The following is a 19,202-nucleotide window of genomic DNA, read 5'->3' as shown; positions in this document are numbered from 1 at the left end:
GTATGCTCCAGGCAGAATGCCAGGGTGCATCAAACATCGAAAGTGTGTAGCCGCCTCTCCTCATTGGTTGAGTGCAGCTTCAAACAGAACACCGGGAGGAAGATGTCCTGGTTGACATGAAAAGGGGACACCACCTTGGGCAGGAAAGCTGGATGAGATCACAGCTGAACCTTGCCCTTGTAGAATACCATATACGGAGGCTCCCAAGTGAGGGCTTTAATCTCAGATACACGCCTAGCTGAGGCTACAAGAAAAGCAATGCTCCTCGACAGATGGGAGAGGGAACAAGAAGCCATAGGCTCAAAGGGTGGGCCTGTGAGCCTCAAGAGGACCAGGCTGAGGTACCATTGGGGAACCGGGTCCCAGACCAGCAGGAAGAGCCTCTCAAGGCCTTTTAGGAACCTGATTGACATCTCATGTGAGAACACCGATTTGCCCTGGACGTGCGGGTGGAAAGCCGATATGGCTGCCAGGTGCACCTAGACTGAAGAAAGAGCAAGACCTTCATGCTCTAGGTGGAACAGGCAATCCAGGATGGACTTCAGAGATTGCTTGGTCGGTGAGATGCTATGGTCTGATGCCCAGCAGGAAAAACATTTCCACTTAGCCCTCCACCAGAGCGACTTACCTGGCATTCTGCTTTCCAAAAGAACCTGCTGTACCTCACAAGAGCAGGCCTGTTCTTCCTGGTTCAGCCACATAGCAGTCAAACTCTGAGGTGAAGGGACAGAAGATTCGGGTGCAGGAGCCGACTGTGGTCCTGCAAGAGTAGGTCTGGGCATCTGGGTAGTGGCCATGGAGTAGCCCTGGCCAGATCCATGAACCAGTGTTGGCGAGGCTATGCCAGGGCGATCATGACGACTCACACCTCGTCCCTCTTGATTTTTGACAGAACCCTGCTGATAAGCAGAATCAGCAGGAATACATATATCAGATCTCCCACCCATGACTGGAGAAAGGCTTCTGAAAGGACACCCCTGCCAAGGCCTTGGAGGGAGCAGAAGTGATGACACTTCCTGTTCTGTGTGGTGGTGAACAGGTCCACTCGGGGAACTCCCCACTTTTGGAAGAGTGTCCAGACAACCTCAAGAGTGGAGCGACCACTCGTGGTGAGAGATAAAGGACCTGCTGAGGCGATCCACTAGTGTGTTTCAGATGCTGAGGAGATCCGAAGCTTCCAGGTGGATCTTGTGCTGGATGCAAAAGTCCCACAGGCGGAGAGCTTCCCAAAAGAAAGCAGATGAGCGTGCTCCCCCTTGCCTGTTGACACAGAATATTGAGGCTGTACTGTCAGTCAACACCTGTACTACTCGACGGGAGAACTGTGGAAGGAAGACCGCGCATGCCAGGTGGATAGCCCTGAGCTCTCTGACATTTTTATGCAGTGCAAGTTCCTTTGGAGACCATGTCCCGAGTCCACAGCATACCGAGATGTGCTCCCCAACCAAGGTCTGAGGCATCAGATATCAGGGAGACCTTGGGTCGTGGACTCTCCAACGGTACTCCTTCCAGCACCCACTTTGGGTCAGCCCACCACTGCAGAGAGATAAGCACTTTCAGCAGGATCGTGATGACCTTGTCCAGGTGATCCCTGAATGGGGAATAGACTGTCGCTAGCCACAATTAAAGGGGCCGCAGTCTGAGCCTTGCATGGCGGACGACATAAGTGCACACCGCCCTGTGACCCAATAGCCTGAGGCAGACCTAGGCCATGGTGAATGGGTTTGTGGAGACGCTGGCAATGAGATCTGACGTTGTCCGGAATGTGTCCTGCGGCAGAAATGCCCTGGCTCGGGTAGAGTCAAGTATCGCTTCGATAATTCTAGTCCAAAGGATAGAGTTTAACACTGATTTCTATTCGTTTATCAACAGGCCCAGATCATGGCACATGGCTTGTAGCACGGTGACGCTGTGCTGGACCTGTGTTCTGGAGCAGCCCTTGATGAGCCAGTTATCGAGGTACGGGTAAATCTGGATACCCCAACGTCCGAGGTAAGCCACCCCCACTGACAAGCACTTGGTGAACACCCTTGGCGTTGTTGCTATGCCGAAAGGGAGCACTGCAAACTGGAAGTGGGCAGTCCCCATCGTGAAACACAGAAAACATCTGTGTCCGTGAAATATTTATATATGAAAGTAGCGGTCTTCAAATCAAAGGCAGCGCATCAGTTTCCCAGATCAAGGGAAGGAATGATGGAAGCCAGGGAGACCACGCAAAAATTCAACTTCTTGAGATACTTGTTGAGGTCTCGCCGATCCAAAATAGGACATAGACTGCCCTTGGCCTTTGGTATGAGATAATATCGGGAATAAAACCCTTTCCCTTTCTGATGTACAGGGACTTCCTCTATGGCCCCAACTCCCAAGAGAGCTTGCACCTCTTGGGCAAGAAGCTGCTCCTGATAAGGATCCCTGAAGAGGGATGCGGAGAAGGGTAGAAATAAACTGTAGGGTGTACATAGTGCTGAAGACCCAGCCGTCCGTTGTTATTGCAGTCCAAGTAGGGCGGAAGGGAGAAAGGCGGTTGGAAAACAGAGGGAGGGTACGATCCTGTCTGTAGACTGGGACGTTGCCCTTGGGTGCACCCTCAAAATGCCCGCTTGTTACCCTGAGGGTAATGGGAAGAGCCCGACAGAGAGAGAATCCGACTATTGGCCCTGATTGAGCTTACAGCCTTTGCCCTTTTTGTGTACCCTGGAAGGCCTCCGGCATAGACTGGACTTCCAGGTGCTGGGGACCTCTGTCACTACCCGGGGTGGGCGGTGGGTACCTAGGAAGGCTGGTTGGCTAGCCGGTGATGCAGGTGCCTGGCTGGGCTCTGGAGACTGAGGCCTTGTCTACACTTGCAAGTTAGAGCGCATTAAATCGGCCTCAGGCGCCTAAACTCCTGAGGTGTCCACACTGGCAAGGCACTGAGCACCCGGACCCCGTGGCTGGAGCGCCCCTGGTAATCCACCTCCACAAGAAGCATAGAGCTTTCTGTGCCCCGGCTGGAGCACTGGGGTGTCAGGGTGGACAATGTGCTGCATTACTGCGCTGTGACTGGCCTCCGGAAACATCCCATAATCACCTGAAGTCAAGTGGCCACTCTGGTCATTGTTTTGAACTCAGCTGCAGGCATGCAGATATCCCCTTTCAAAGCTCCGTTTCTGACAGCATGCGTGCTTATCTGCTCTGGAACACAAAGCAAACCATTTGGGGGGGGGGAGCGGGGGCTGATGTCGGGGTTCCTCTGAACTTACAAGATAGCATGCTGACACTCTGCCCCCCAAAATACACGGTCTCTTCCCCCACATACACAAACACACTCCCTGTCACACTCCCTACCCCCTCAGTTGAAAAGCAGCTGGCAATCTCATAAAATGCCCATGGAACAATGGGACTGGGAAACTTGCATCATGTGAGGCCGTGCCTTCCCCATTAGGCATTCCAAACCCTTTCCAAAGCACGCTGCAGCCACTTGCACACAATGCACTGCTCTCTGTGGTGTTGCAAGAGCTGCTAATGTGGACATGCTCCACAGTCACAAGGACTTCCTCTGCTGCTGTTTCCCAGGGCCAGTTTAACGCCCGGCACTCTACATCTGCAAGAGCAGACGTAGCCTTACTGTCCCGCAAAGGTCTATGCTCCTCCCCAGACTTTCCCTTTGCCTCACTGGAGTTCGGGGAACGCCCTCTCCCCGGATGCTTCCTTGGCTTCTTCACCAATGCCGGGAACTGGGATCAGCGCCAGGAGGCCAGTGCCAGAGGTGCACTTTGCACTGATGCTGCCATACTTGGTGCAGAGTCCAATCTCGGTGGTCTGTCCCTGGGCTAAATCCCAGAAGGGGACTATCTAATCTAATCTACAACACTAACACACTAACTGTTAAGAAACAAAAGAACTATTTATTTAACTATTTACAAGACTAAGAGAAAACCACAGGGTAAGTATGCGCTTGCTGAAGCAAGGAGACATTCCAGCGCCATCACTGGCGGTAAGAAGGAACTGAGGGTGGGGGAAGCCGGCAGTGTCCTTCATACTGCAGCATAGGCATACCACTCCAGAGGGCATCACAGCCAGACCCTTAGGGATACCACTGAAGTAAAAACTTCTAGCACCAGTGCATGTGGCGAGAAGACACACATACAATGGAATGGACTTGAGCAAGCACTCGAAGAATATGTTTTATTCTCTCTGCAAGCCTACGGTATATTAAGTTGTACACTAAATTCCATACAAAAACTTGCTAGTGTAGGGCTGTTAAGTGACTAAAAAAATTAACTGTGATTAATAGCACAATAAAAAAATTACTCGCGCTATTAATCGCACTGTTAAACAATAGAATACCATTATTTAAATATTTGTGGATGTTTTCTACATTTTCAAATATATTGATTTCAATTACAACCCAGGACATGAAGTGTACAGTGCTCACTTTATATTTATTTTTGATTACAAATATTTGTGCTACAAAAAAAAAATAGTACTTTTCAATTCACCTCATACAAGTACTGTAATACAATCTCTTTATCATGAAAGCTGAACTTACAAAATGTAGAATTATGTACAAGAAAACTGCATTCAAAAATAAAACAATGCAAAACTTTAGAGACTAAAAGTCCACTCAGTCCTACTTCTTGTTCAGTTAGTCACTCAGACAAACATGTTTGTTTACATTTGCAGGAGATAATGCTGCCCGCTTCTTGTTTACAATGTCATCTGAAAGCGAGAATAGGTGTTCACATGGCACTGTTGTAGCCAGCGTCGCAAGACTGAGTGAACTTGTAGGCTCTAAACATTTACATTGTTTTGTTTTTGAGTGCAGTTATGTAACAAAAAAGTCTACATTTGTAAGTTGCATTCACGATAAAGAGACTGCACTACAGTACTTGTATGAGGTGAACTGAAAAATACTATTTCTTGTTTATCATTTTTACAGTGCAAATATTTGTAATAAAAACAAAGTGAGCACAGAACGCTATTGTGTTTTGTAATTGAAATCAATGTATTTGAAAATGTAGAAAAATATTCAAAAATATTTAATAAATTTCAATTGCCATTCTATTGTTTAACAGTACAATTAAAACTGCGATTAATCGTGATTAATCTTGATTTAAAAATTACTTTTTTTTTGAGTTAATCACATGAGTTAATTGCAATTAATAAACAACCCTAATATTAAGACAAAACTGAAAATAAGCTAAATACAAATTCTTGCCTGCAGCCATTAACCATCTTTTCTTGCTCCTACATCTAAATAGAAATATACTATAAAATCAAAGGCTAATACGGTAGAGTTAATCAGCTATTTTTGCATTTACTTAAAACTTTAGAACACATCCACAAACATTCTATTTAGGCTCCACAAACACAATTAAGAAAAACATGTCATCCAATAGGACTGCGTTCATCACTTCATTAATTTCACTTTCTAAGATTTTTTTTTCTTTTTACCTTCAGTGGAAAATCACTAGCAATTCTGCCTTATTGCAAAATTATAGGGTGCTACATAAAACTCAAATACAGAAAGGCTCATTTTGACCTTTGAAGATAGGGAGTGGGACAGTAGAGAGCTACGGCTATTTATTTCTATGGCCCCATCATCACAGACTATCTGGCTTCCCAACTCAGCGTACAGAGCCTTCACCTCAAGCTGGGCTACCTCAGCAACAGCAACTCTGCTGATCTCAGCTCTTTAGGCAGGTTACAAGAAATTGGATAGTTTTTGAGATAACTAAGTTTCAGCCCATTCAAGGCCTTGAAAAATCAGCACAAAATTTTTTTAAACAGATCTAGAAGTGGATGGGAAGACAGTGTACAACGTACCAGCATAAGGCGCACTTAGTAGCATGCATTACCGGACTAGTACATGTTAAAGCTACACAGAAACCAGATAATTTAACAAAGAGTTACAAGTAGAACATAGCCCAACTGGGATGAAGGACAAAGACACAGATCACCGTGTCTGAGTGTACATCAAGCAGAAAAGGGCACTATTCTAAATAGTAACTTTCTGATCATTGCTGCTATTCTGGTGTCTAGGGACAGTAATGCGTCCAGAAAATTTAGAAACTGCATATTTACTTAAAAACCAGAGAACAGCAGCTTTCAAAGGAAGATGAAGTCAGAGCTTCTGCCAGTTTCTCGAAGTGCTTCCTTTATCCTATCATGAATTCTGTCTTATACAGATTGAACTTGAGCCAGCTGCATTTTATCCAGGTACTTAAATTTATTCAGGCATCAGACAGCTAAATTATGGTACCATCTGCATTACAGTCAAACATTAACATACTGTTGCCACTGCAACCTGAGGCATCTAAAAATTTCACCTCATGTTCAACACTGGTGGGAAAAAGGATAGAGCACTACAGGTGTAAATGAGGAGCCTAGCACCAGAAAGGATGAGGTGATCTGAGATCTTCTTCTTAGTGAAAGGTGCTTTGGCCTCCCACTATGCCATTAGCAGAGGCTGAATCTTCAATTCATGACTTCTTAGTAGTTGCCTTGGTGCCAAGTTTGTCACAGACAAAGAAACAATAAATGGCATCAAAACAGGATGAGATGCCTTCTACTTCAATGGCTTTGTTGAGGGAACTCAGTTCCATGGAAAGATGAAGTCATTAAATTAATCATCTCATTCCCATACTCTTGAGGTCCATGGAATTCATGCACATTTAGAGCCTAAATATGATGGTGATGGGTACAAGAGAAAAAGATTTATTTATTTTTCAATTTTCTTATAACTTTGGTGTACTGTGTGTTTGATTTTATGGTATATTTCTAATTATGATGACATGGAAGTAAGAACAGATGGTTAGTGATTGAAGGAAAAGATTGTGTTGAACTGTAACTTCCTTATTTTCTGACTCTTGGCACGGTTAGTACTCTCTATTCAGTCTTCCTTGGTGCCAAGGAATAGGGAAAAAAATATCCACTATTCCAAAAACTGTCATTTGGGGAAAACGCTCACACATGAGCTCAGATTCTCCACAGCTTACTTTATTAAAAACAATTGTTTATAAAATGACAATCAAAATAAATCTTCAAACTTAAAGGCCCAACAGATACTCTTACATATTAAGAATTACTCGAACACCTGCCCTATCTATTATTGTTGTCCATAACTATCAAAAGCATGGCCAAATTAATGTCTTATACCATGCCCTAAAACTGACCAACTTCTGTGTCTGGTGGACCACAGGAGGCAACATCCCCAAGATCATGAGCCACATACTGAAAAATCCCTTTTGTCGGCCCCAGGAAATCTAATTCAAGAACACAAGAGTAAGTGACCCAACAAGTACTCAGATACTATGGTGACGGTTGCCTATAACAGTTGTCATGTCCCATCATGCCAGAGTTTGTGCCACATAACTGTCTCAACTAGTCTCTCTCCTTATGGGGTCTAGTTTATTGGTATGATTAAACAAAAACAATTCCCCCTTCACCCTTGGATCTGGGCTTCCCAGGTCTTTTCTGGCCTTTTGACTGGAATTTATAATCATCCTTTTATCAGAGATTCTCACTAATCTTGCTTCTGGGCTCATGCTCCAGGCTACTTTGGCACAGGGAGCTCCGCCAGTCTCCAACTTTGGATCCTTGGCTGCTACGCTGCTCCCCAGGCAACTATCCTTCTGCCAATTTCTGTGGAGAACCTCATTCCAGGTCTTTCCCAGTCCCATTTCTCCTAGACTGAACCAATAATTCTGCTTTAAATCCCCAACAACTAACAATATTTTCCTCAGTCACATATCCTTTTCCTTCTTGTGCTCCATCTGGAGACTATCCATGCAAAACTCAGCCTTCAGGGGTTATGCCGTTCTCAAAGCTGTGTTGAGACAGCATTTGAGTTTACAGGAGCAGTACCTTGTTAAAGTGCCAATACAAAAACCTAAAATTTTAACCTCCAAAACGGATGATTTGGGCAACAGTTGATCTCACACATAGCTAGGTCCCACACCAATTAGGACCTTATAGGCTCATCAACACCCTGAATTGCTCTCTGAAGCATATAGGTAATCAGTACAGACAACTGGTGTCAATCACACAGCAGCTCACCGATTTGAGAGAAACTCCTGCATACTGCACTAATGGAAGGTGGGTGCTTTCCAAGAGAAGCCCCAAGTAGAGTGCAGTAGTCTAACAATCAGATTACACTTTCCTGGTTCAGTGTGGCAAGTTCAAAAGGTGAATGATATCAGGTGTTCTCAACCTTTTTCTTTCTGAGCCCTCACACCTCTAGCATGCTATAAAAACTCTACGGCCAACTGGTTTTCTGCATATAAAAGCCAGGGCTGGCATTAAGGGGTAACAAGCAGGACGACTGCCTGGGGCCCCATGCCATAGGAGGCAGCACAAAGCTAAGCTGCTGAGGCTTCAGCCCCAGGTGGTAGGTCTCAGGGCCCTGCAATATTCCTTGCAGTCGTGCATGGCGGGACTTTCCCTAGGGCCCTGGGCTTCTGCCAGTCTAATGCTGGCCATGCTTGGCAGACACCCTGAAACCTGCCTATGACTCCCCAGGGGGCCCCAGACCCTTGGTTGAGAACCACTGAATTATATAACTTAATGCCTGTGTGAATGGAACAGTAAATGAATATACTACATGGAACAATGATTGTAGATATGCGTCTATTAGGGTGCCACACTGACTGATAGTACTGGTCTTCTGTAATATCTCTATTAATGATCTGAAAGAGAAAGTAAACAGCAGTTTCATATGCAAATGCAACATGAAGGAGGTGCTGAGAACATCACTGAGGACAGAGAAATACAAAGTGACACTGAAAATATAGTCATGAAATAAAAGAAGATTCAATCTGGAAAATTACAAACAACATCTGAGGATTAATCCCAAATATAGACATTCAGTGGAAGGGACAGACTGGGCACAACTGCAGTCTGTCCAGCATAGGTAGAGCTGGTAACGTTTGCAATTAATGTTGGCTTCCACCTTCCATTATAAATTCATAAAAGATTAGGATTGGAAAAGACCTCAGGAGGTCATCTAGTCCAACCCCCTGTTCAAAGCAGGACCAACATCAACTAAATCATCCCAGCCAGGGGTATGTCAAGCCGGGCCTTAAAAACCATTAAGGATGGAGATTCCACCACCTCCCTAGGTAACCCATTCTAGTGCTTCACCACCCTCCGAGTGAAACAGTATTTCCTAATATCCCACCTAGACCTCCCTCACTGCAACTTGAGACCATTGCTCCTTGTCCTGTCATCTGCCACCACTGAGAACAGCTGAGCTCCATCCTCTTTGAAACCCGTCTTTCAGGTAGTTGAAGGCTGCTATCAAATCCCATCACTCTTCTCTTCTGCAGACTAAACAAGCCCAGTTCCCTCAGCCTCTCCTTGTAAGTCATGTGCCCCAGCCCCCTTATTTTTTGTTGCCCTCCACTGGACTCTCTTCAATTTGTCCACATCCTTTCTGCAGTGGGGGGGCTCAAAACTGGATGCAATACTCCAGGTGTGGCCTCACCAGGGCCAAATAGAGGGGAATAATCACTTCCCTCAATCTGCTGGCAATGCTCCTACTAATGCAGCCCAATATCCCATTAGCCTTCTTAGCAACAAGGGCACACTGCTGACGCATATAATCCCCAGGTCCTTTTCTGCAGAACTGCTGCTTAGCCAGTCGGTCCCCAGCCTGTAGCGGTGCATGGGATTTTTCTGTCCTAAGTGCAGGACTCTGCACTTGTTCTTGTTGAACCTCGTCAGATTTCTTTTGGCCCAATCTTCCAATTTGTCTAGGTCACTCTAGACCCTACCTGCGAACTTGCTGAGGGTGCAATCCATCCCATCATCCAGATCATTAATAAAGATGTGAACAAAACCAGCCCCAGGACTGAACCCTGGGGCACTCCACTTGATACCAGCTGCCAACTAGACATGGAGCCGTTGATCGCTACCCGTTGAGCCTGACGATCTAGCCAGCTTTCTATCCACAAAATAGTCCATTCACCCAATCCATACTTTTCTAACTTGCTGGCAAGAATACCGTGGGAGAGCGTAACAAAAGCTTTGCTAAAGTCAAGATATATCACGTCCACTGCTTTCCCCATTTCCACAGAGCCAGTTATCTCATCATAAAAGGCAATCAGGTTGGTCAGGCATGACTTGCCCTTGGTGAATCCATGTTGACTGTTCCTGATCACCTTCCTCTCCTTCAAGTGCTTCAAAATGGATTCCTTGAGGACCTGCTCCATAATTTTTCCAGGGACTGAGGTGAGACTGACTGGTCTGTAGTTTCCCGGGTTCTCCTTCTTCCCTTTTTCAAAGATGGACACTATTTTTGCCTTTTCCTATTGCCAGGGACCTCCCTTGATCACCATGAGTTTTCAAAGATTATGGCCAATGGCTCTACAATCACATCAGTCAACTCCCTCAGCACCCATGCATGCATTAGATCTGGACCTATGGACTTGTGCATGTCCAGCTTTTCTCAATAGCCCTTAACCTATTGGTTCACCATGGAGGGCTGCTCACCTCCTTCCCATACTGTGTTGCCCAGGACAGCAGTGTGGGAGCTGACCTTGTCTGTGAAGACCAAGGCAAAAAAAGCATTGAGTACTTCAGCTTGTTCCACATCACCTGTCATTAGGGTGCCTCCCCCATTCATTGAGGGTCCCACACTTTCCCTGACCTCCTTCTTGTTGCTAACATACCTGTAAAAACCCTTCTTGTTACCCCTCATATACCTTGCTAGCTACAACTCCAGTTGTGTTTTGGCCTTCGTGATTACACTCCTGCATGCTCGAGCAATATTTTTATACTCCTCCCTAGTCATCTGTCCAAGTTTCCACTTCTTGTAAGCTTCCTTTTTGTGCTTAAGCTCACCGAAGATTTCACTGTTAAGCCAAGCTGGTCGCCTGTCATATCTACTATTCTTTCTGCACATCGGGATGGTTTGTTCCTGTGCCCTCCATAAGGCTTCTTTCAAATACAGCCAGCTTTCCTGGACTCCTTTCCCCCGCATATTAGCCTCCCAGGGGATCCTGCCTATCAGATCCTTATGGGAGTCAAAGTCTGCTTTTCTGAAGTCCAGGGTACGTATTTTGCTACTCTCCTTTCTTCCTTTTGTGAGGATCCTAAATTCAACCATCTCATGGTCACTGCTGCCCACGTTGCCACCCACTTCTACTTCCCCTACCAATTCATCCTTGTTTGTAAGCAGCAGGTCAAGTTCCTTTTCAGTTGCCTACAACTTTGCCAAACTTTAACTATTTGAACTTGAATTTTCCATGCTGGTTTTCTGTACAAAGCTGAATTTTCTTGGAAAGTTTCAGCAAAAATTGTTCAGGCATTTCTGAGAACCAGATTAGAGAAGAATAGATAGCTTTACCAATATTATTTCTTCCCCCACCCCCAGAATGTTTCTTTGAAAGGATTTGATGCCTCAGTGTTTTGGAGCAGGAAAACCACCCATATTTCGCCATACTGTAAGACACGGAAAAATGCCATTTGTACATCCTCAGTAGAGCCTGTGAGAGTTGCTGCTAAAAACACTAAACATTTCATTTACAACAAGGAAGCTCTCAGCCTCATGGAGCTTTGGCATGGTTCAGGAAAATAACAAGCATAGCAGCAGCAGAACAGCCTTTCATTTAGTGAAAAGAGCACTGGGTTGAGAATCAAAAGAACATTAGCTCTAGTCTCAGCTCTTTCACTAACTGGTGTTAAATCTGTGCACTATTATTGAAAAAAAAAAAAAGCCTCATTCCCACACCTTAAGAGACAGGTAAGCACCATTACCACCATTTTACAGATGTGGTAACAGACTAAACAAGGTCACTTCTTGGAGAGCTAAGGATAGAACACAGGTTTCTAACATGGTGCACTCGAATCTCATCTAGTCAGCCACACTGCCTTTTAGAGCGAATGAGTCAAATCTATGTGCTGTCTGCAACCATGAGACCACACTTGACTTCCAGTATTAAAACCCAGGAATCCTGATTCTTAACTTTCTTCTGCTGTCAAGCAAAAAGTTGTATAAATCTTTGGCCACATGTATTGTCAAATCACTGTAGTGGCTAGTCCATGTAAAAAACAACAACTTACTATTGCTTCCAGCTACTTCTTTAGCTCAAGCATAGAGTTCTCTGCTGTGGACCTGGTTTCAACTCCTGCTGAATCTTATTAAGTTTGCTTTTTAAAATCTTGTGTGTGTGAAAATGACAGTTCCATGAATCCTTTAAGATTACTACCACAGAAAAATTGTTTTTGTTCACTCTGTTCTTTGGATACACTTTGTGAAAAGTCAGTTTCAGTATTTCTTCTGTATAGTTATTTTCCATTTCTGCAGACAGCAAGAGAGCAGAAACTTTTTGGAGGGTAGGGGGTGGGGGAAAGAGAATAGGAAAAAAGATTGTACAACCACAATAACTGGCAGGGGGACTCGTGTATGCATAAGTCCCTAAAACTGCCTTTTTGAAACTGAATACATTTAAAGTTGATGGTGTACTTTTAGAAATAGAATAACAGATTTAGCATGAAAGATTAAAAATAAATATGTATAGTTTGGCTAAAGTGGGACCAAAATGGGGAAATGTGACAACTTCCTACACATATATATTTGAAGTGTGTAAACACTAAGGAAAAAGGGCATCTTAGGTAGTACATTTATGTAACTATGAATTATGAAATTTAAAAACACAAAATTTAGGAAGAAAAGACTATTAAGTCACAAGGACCAGATGGTATTCAGCCAAGAGTTCTGAAGGAACTCAAAAGTGAAATTGAGGAACTAACAACTGTGGTATGTAACCAACCATTTAAATCAGCTTCTGTACTGTACTGGAGGATAGCTAATGTGACGCCAATTTTTCAAAAAGGCTCCCGAGGTGATCCCAGTAATTACAGGCTGGTAAGTCTAACTTCAATACCAGGCAAATTATTTGAAATTATAGTAAAGAACAGAATTATCAGACACACAGATGAACACAATTTGTTGGGGGGGGGGAAGGGCGCGGAAGAAGAGTCAACATGGTTTTTGTAAAGGGATATTATGCCTCCCAAATCTACTAGAATTCTTTGAGGGGGTCAAAAAGTATGTGGACAAGGGGGATTCGGGGATATAGTGTATTTAGATTTTCAGAAAGCCTTTGACAAGGTCCCTCACCAAAGGCTCTTAAGCAAAGTAAGTTATCATGGGATAAGTGGGAAAGTCCTCTCATTGATCAGTAACTGGTTAAAAGACAGGAAACAAAAGGTAGGAATAAATGGTCAGTTTTTAGAATGGAGCTAGGTAAACAGTGGTGTCCCCCAGGGGTCTGTACTGGGACCAGTACCTTTCAACATATTCATAAATGATCTGGAAAAGGGGGTAAACAGTGAGGTGGCAAAATGTGCAGATGATACAAAATTACTCAAGATAGTTAAAAGTCCTAAGCAGACTCCAAAGAGTTACAAAAGGATCTCACAAACTGGGTGATTGGGCAACAAAATGGCAGGTGCAATTCAATGTTAATAAATGCAAAGTAAAGCACGCTGGAAAACATAATCCCAACTATACATACAAAACGATGGAGTCTAAATTAGCTGTTACCACTCAAGAAAAATCTTGGAGTCACTTGATGATTACGTATTCTGTTCACTCCCTCTGAAGCACCTGGCATTGGCCACTGTCAGAAGACAGGACACTGAGCTACATGGACCATTGGTCTGACCCAGTATGTCCAGTCTTATGTTCTCATTAACAAACAGAATAGTAAATTAACAAGAATATCACCAAGCTGACTACAAGATCTTTTAAGACTGTGGAAAAATCTTCCAAATAAAGTACTGTACTAAAAGATCTACAACTTGAGGTACTTAAAATGAAAAAAAACACAGACTAAAATACTTTTGGAAAAATCCTGCATTGGTAGGGGAATGGAATAGACCTTTTCTGTCTTTCTAGTCTAGGACAGATTCTAATTAAAAGACTCCAAGTGTTTAAAATGGCATCTCTATTCTTTAGCCATAATAAACTTGGTTTCATCTGAAAACCTTGGTATTTGATCAAGCAGTATAATTCAATCAGTATGTTGCCAGGTAGCCTTCCTACAAAATAGTAAGGAGTGGCTAAAATGAGAGGGGGAGAACACAAAATTCACTCTGGGCAGTTCGCTATGATTTCCCTCCCCCAAACCTCAGGTGTAGTCTGATAACTCTCAAATGGCAGTTCCACTTCACTGTACTTTCCGCAAGCAGTGAAAATATTTCTGAGAGAACGTCCTCCATTACATATCACACACCTTCATCATTGAAGGTTGTTAGTTTACTTTATTGTTGAATAGGTACACACCTTGCCATCTTTAAAGCCATATACCACACAGCCCATTTGTAGCCAAGTACACTTGTATTTCCCATTAAATACTGCTCTTAAAATTGATCAACAGAGTTACTGCCGCACAATACAAAGAGTTTACTTGGACAAGAGTCCAAGTGTTCCACCTCTCTAGTTCTTCCACTAGAATGTAGAAGATGAGGGAAGAGGATCTAATTCAGGTTTCAACTGAAGTAAGAATCTTGTTTTATACAACTTTTCTTACCTGCTTTAGGCCAGGTCTTCACTATAAAATTATGTCAGTATAACTATATCACTATGGAGTGTCAAAAATCCACACCACTGAATGCAGTTATTCTGACCTGTGCCCTGCTATAGACTTTGCTCCCATTGACACAACTACTGCCTCTTGCAGAGGTAGATTAACTACCCTGATGGGAGAAGCTCTCCTGTCGGCATAGCAGCATCTTCACAGAAGTGCTAGAGTGGCACAGCTGAGCCACTGCAATGTTTTAAGTGTAGACCTGCCCTCAGCAGTGATTTGAAGGGCTTACAGTTTTTTGCAAAACGCCTTGAGGGGAGACTGTGAAAAGTCATTACAGAAGATTTTATTGTACTATAGTACAATCCCCTAAAAAAAAAAAGAGTCTCTTTTTTTTCTTAACTTAAATCTGTATGACTCATTCTCCTGACCACGACAGAATTATAGAAATGTAGGGTTGGAAGGGACCTTGTGAGGTGATCTAGTCCAGCCCCCTGCACTGAGGCAGGACCAAGTCTACCTAGACCATTTTTCACAGATGTTTATTTAACCTGTTCTTAAAATGACAAGGATTTCACAACCTCCCTTGGAAATCTATTCCAGTGCTTAACTATCCTTTTAGTTAGAAAGTTTTCCCCCAATACCTTATCTAGATCTCCCTTGCCACAGATTAATCCAATTCATGGAGAACAAATTTATAACATCCCTTAACATATGCCAACATATCATATGCCAAAAGAATCTGTCAGAATTTTAATTGTTATCTTTGCAATTCATGTAAAATTAAACTTACGCTAAACTCAAAAAAATGCTAAATAATTCCATTAATTAGGTTCTAAGGGGCACATAATACATACATTGCTGCTTTTTTTTTTCTTCTAAAAGAAGAAGGGGAGGCAGGGGGAGAGACTAGGCTCTGAATACTTACTGGCACTGTATGGTTTGCTGAAGACGTCCTCTCAATATGTCATCACAAAATGATACGTGCTGGGATTTCAGGCAAGTGTCAAACTTTTTTTTTTTTTTTTTTTTTAAAGCTAGGTTAAAACTATTACTGTGCTACTACTTTAATCTGTGCAAGGTGGAGGTCACTAGATGGGGAGAAAAGACATAGCCCCCATTCCCACAGGAGTATTCCATCCACAGCTGGCTCAGAGAGAAAAGAACCAGACATACTACTGCTAGACCAGTGATTGCCAAACTTTTTTTATTAAGCTGACCCACCCACTCCATTTTGTCTTTTTTTTTTTTAAATGACCCACCATTACACATATGTTCTCTCTGCCCCAGCCCTGCAACCCTAACAATGCAGAGAAAAGGCCTGAGAGGAAGGGGTTGAAAAATAACCCTGCCTCTTTCACCTCGCTGTGGCAGCTCCTGTCCTGTGGGACTGGCTTCCCACTCCAGGTGTTATAGGAGGCTCCCCCTCCAACAGTTGAGCCAAATTAGAGTGGCATTGTGACCTGGAGCATGGGGTCACAGCATCAATCGGGGTGGCCAGGCCAAACTTAAGTGATGCTGTGCCCCTAGTCGCATCACCAGAGCAGGGAGCCAGGCTTAGTCCTATAGCACAGGAGCTGCTGCTGCAGGGTGGGCTTGCTCTCCAGTCCTACCTCTGCCCCCGACCTTCACCCACAGTGGGCCAGGAATAGCACATGTTTGTCCAGGCCAGGGCCCAGTGATGGGTTAATCCAGCCCTGGATGTGGCAATCCATCTAGAATCTTCCTGTGACCCACTGGTAGGTCAAGACCCACCATTTGAGAAATACTGCACTAGACCACTGGTCATCCCCTTCTTTGGTTTTGTCTTCTCCCACCTGTTCACCCCAATAATCTTCACCACCTCTTCTCTCCACCTTCAGTTTCCCTCCACCACTGCAGACAATCGCATTTTACTATTCCTGTACATACCACTTTCACAACACTGCAAATAGAAGCAGAGTAAAAAAAACTCATGAGAACTGCTTGGCCTTTCATTGGTTTCTGAACAGTGATAGCATGAGAGTGAAAGTGGTATATGAAGAAAGGACAGTTATGAGCATATGGTGAAAGATTCTCTTGTTCAACAAGTTTTATAATTGGTAAGGGTGGAAATAAGATGGCACAGAAGCAGGATGTGAAGGCATGAGATACATGTGATCTTACATCAAATTTAGACAGGGTGGGGTAGGAAGAGAATAAAGATACAGTGCACCAGAGAAGCCAATTGCTAGAAGCATTCTGAATCACAGACAAAATAAACCAAAATAATAGCTTATTTTACTTATCAGTATTAAGCAGTCTTTATAACCAAAGAAAAAGGGTGCTTTTGACCACTGCTTATTTTTAATCAGGTTTTAACTCAAACTAAACAAAACAGTCACTTAACATTTTTACCCACACCAGCTATCAAAAGTAACTTAAGCTCTCCATTAGTCTTGGCCTACCACATCCATTGGTTTAAAATACCATCCGACTTTACTTCTCACCTCCCCTGTTCATATGAGAGGACTTAAGCAAAAACCCTTCTAGAATAAAGTGCCATTACCAGACTAAACACCACCTGCCTAATGGGGTGGTGGTATGAACAGCTTCAAATGTACAAGCATAATTTTGATTTTTATTTTGAAATATATTTAGCTTATTGTACTGACTTACTTTTTGAAAAAAATGCTCATATATACAAAAAATTATTTTTAAATAGTTAGGCATATGAATGATATGCAGACCAGTGTTCCCTCTAATTTTTCCCACCCATGTGCGGAACGAATTTTGTTATGTGCACCAATATGGAGATGATGTACCTTCATATTGGTGCACATAACAAAATTCATGTGGTGGGGGTAGGGGCAAGGGGTTTGGAGTGTGGGAGGGGGCTCAGGGCTGGGGCAGAGGGTTGGGGTGCAGGCTCTGGGGTGGGGCCAGGGATGAGGGGCTCAGGGCTGGGGTAGAAGGTTGGGGTGCAGAGGTGTGAGGGCTCCAGCTGGAGGTGCAGGCTCTGGGATGGGGCAGAGGGTTTGGATGGGGGGGTAAGGGCTCTGGCTGGGGGTGCAGGCTGTGGGGTGGGGCCAGGGATGAGGGGTTTGGGGTGTAGGAGGGGGCTCCAGGGCTACAGCAGAGAGAGAGGACTCCCCCCAGCTCTCTCTGCAGCAGCACCTGGGCTGGGGGGGCGGGGGTACCTCTCCCTGTTCAGGCAGCTCTGAGGCTGGGGCTCCAGGATAGGCACTCCTTCCCTGGCCCCAACAGGTCCGCCCCAGCCATGCCACCCCAGCTGCACCTGGATCCAGGCTGCCACTGGGCCTCATCCGGCATGTATAGGTCTGGGCTGTTCCGGTCATGCCACCCGAGCCGGTCTAGGCGCCCCGGCCGCAGCAGAGTTGGGGTCGGGAGAGGGGTGCCCCAGCCATGGCAGGTGGGGGCCAGGCTAGATGGGGGCTGGGCGCTCCTCCCCCAGCCATTCCCCGTGGGGTTGCCTGAGCACCTGTGCAGCACAAAACAGGCTGCTGCGTGGCAGTGCAGGGAATTAGACACAAACCCTCCTAACTACAGAATTATTCAGTAAAACTGTGTTCATACTCTAAGTCAGGGGTCTCAAACACGCGGCCCGCGGGGTTATTTTCTGGGGTCCGCCAGCTCCCTGTGCCCCCCCCCCCCGCACCCCCCAGCATTTACCTAGAGCAGCTCTGGCGCGGCGTGCACCAGGGGCAGGGCAGGTTCCCTCCCTCCCTGCCTGCCCTGCCCCCGCGCCGCTCCAGGAAGCGGCCGGGACGGGGCACAGGGGTCTGTGTGTTGCCCTGGCCGCTCCTCCAGGTACCTCCCCCGAAGCTCCCCTAGCCAATGGGAGCTTCGGGGGAGATACCTGGAGGAGCAACCAGGGCAACATACAGACCCCGTGCCCCCGCCCCCATCCTCCAGGACCCAGCCTCTTCCTGGAGCGGCGCGGGGGAAGGGTGGGCAGGCAGGCAGGGAACCTGCCCTGCCCCCGGTTTGCGCCGGGCCGAACCCACCCCCCGAACTCCTCCTGCACCCCGACCCCCTTCCCTGAGCCCCCTGCCGCACCCTGCACCCCCTGGGGGCAGGGAGGAGGCAGAGTTGGGGTGGTGATTTCAAGGAAGGGGTGGGAACGGAGCAGCAGGGGGGAGGGGGTGGTCAGTGGTGCGGCCCTCAGGCCAACGTACTAGTCCTCATGTGGCCCTCATGGTCATTTGAGTTTGAGACCCCTGCTCTAAGTAGAGATTGGTTCTCTCATATTTTAATTAACACATTTCCAAGACAACGCACCAACACTGTCAGAATCTAACAATAGGCTGTCCAAACCTTGATTAGGACTTTTGGGCACAATTGTAATTTAAGCCAGTGGCTCTCAAACTTTCCAGACTACTGTACTGCTTTCAGGAGTCTGATTTGCCTTGCACACCCTCAGGTTTCACCTCACTTAAAAACGACTTGCTTACAAAATCAGACATAAGAATACGAAAGAATCACAGCACACTATTACTGAAAAATTGCTTACTTTCTCATTTTTACCACTTAAAAGAAAAGCTGTTTTATCTGGCACTTCACGAACCAGAAAGCTCTATAAACTGGCATTTCTGATCTTCACTGGAAGTCCAGTTTATAGTCCGGTTGGTGTGGGGCCGGCAGGGGGCTGGAGCATTGGACAGGGTGTGGAGCGCAGGCTCTAGGAGGGAGTCTGGGTGTGGGAGG

The 19,202-nt window shown here is 45.2% G+C and overlaps 2 protein-coding genes across 7 annotated transcripts in view; one reads left to right on the top strand and one right to left on the bottom strand.

Annotated features, from left to right (window-relative positions):
- PTPN4 (protein tyrosine phosphatase non-receptor type 4) overlaps positions 1-19,202 on the bottom strand; it is a 236,115-nt gene that overhangs the window by 212,911 nt on the left and 4,002 nt on the right. The window lies entirely within an intron of this gene.
- The window catches only part of LOC140895908 (fibrinogen-like protein 1-like protein), a 50,420-nt gene continuing 32,929 nt past the window's right edge, over positions 1,712-19,202 (top strand). Inside the window, exon 1 of the mRNA XM_073306808.1 lies at positions 1,712-1,959. Within this exon, the coding sequence (XP_073162909.1) occupies positions 1,712-1,959 (248 nt within the window). The remainder of the gene's footprint in view (positions 1,960-19,202) is intronic.

This window comes from Lepidochelys kempii, chromosome 11 (genome assembly GCF_965140265.1).
Source record: "Lepidochelys kempii isolate rLepKem1 chromosome 11, rLepKem1.hap2, whole genome shotgun sequence".
NCBI lineage: Eukaryota > Metazoa > Chordata > Testudines > Cheloniidae > Lepidochelys > Lepidochelys kempii.
This window is presented reverse-complemented; position numbering and strand designations above follow the sequence as displayed.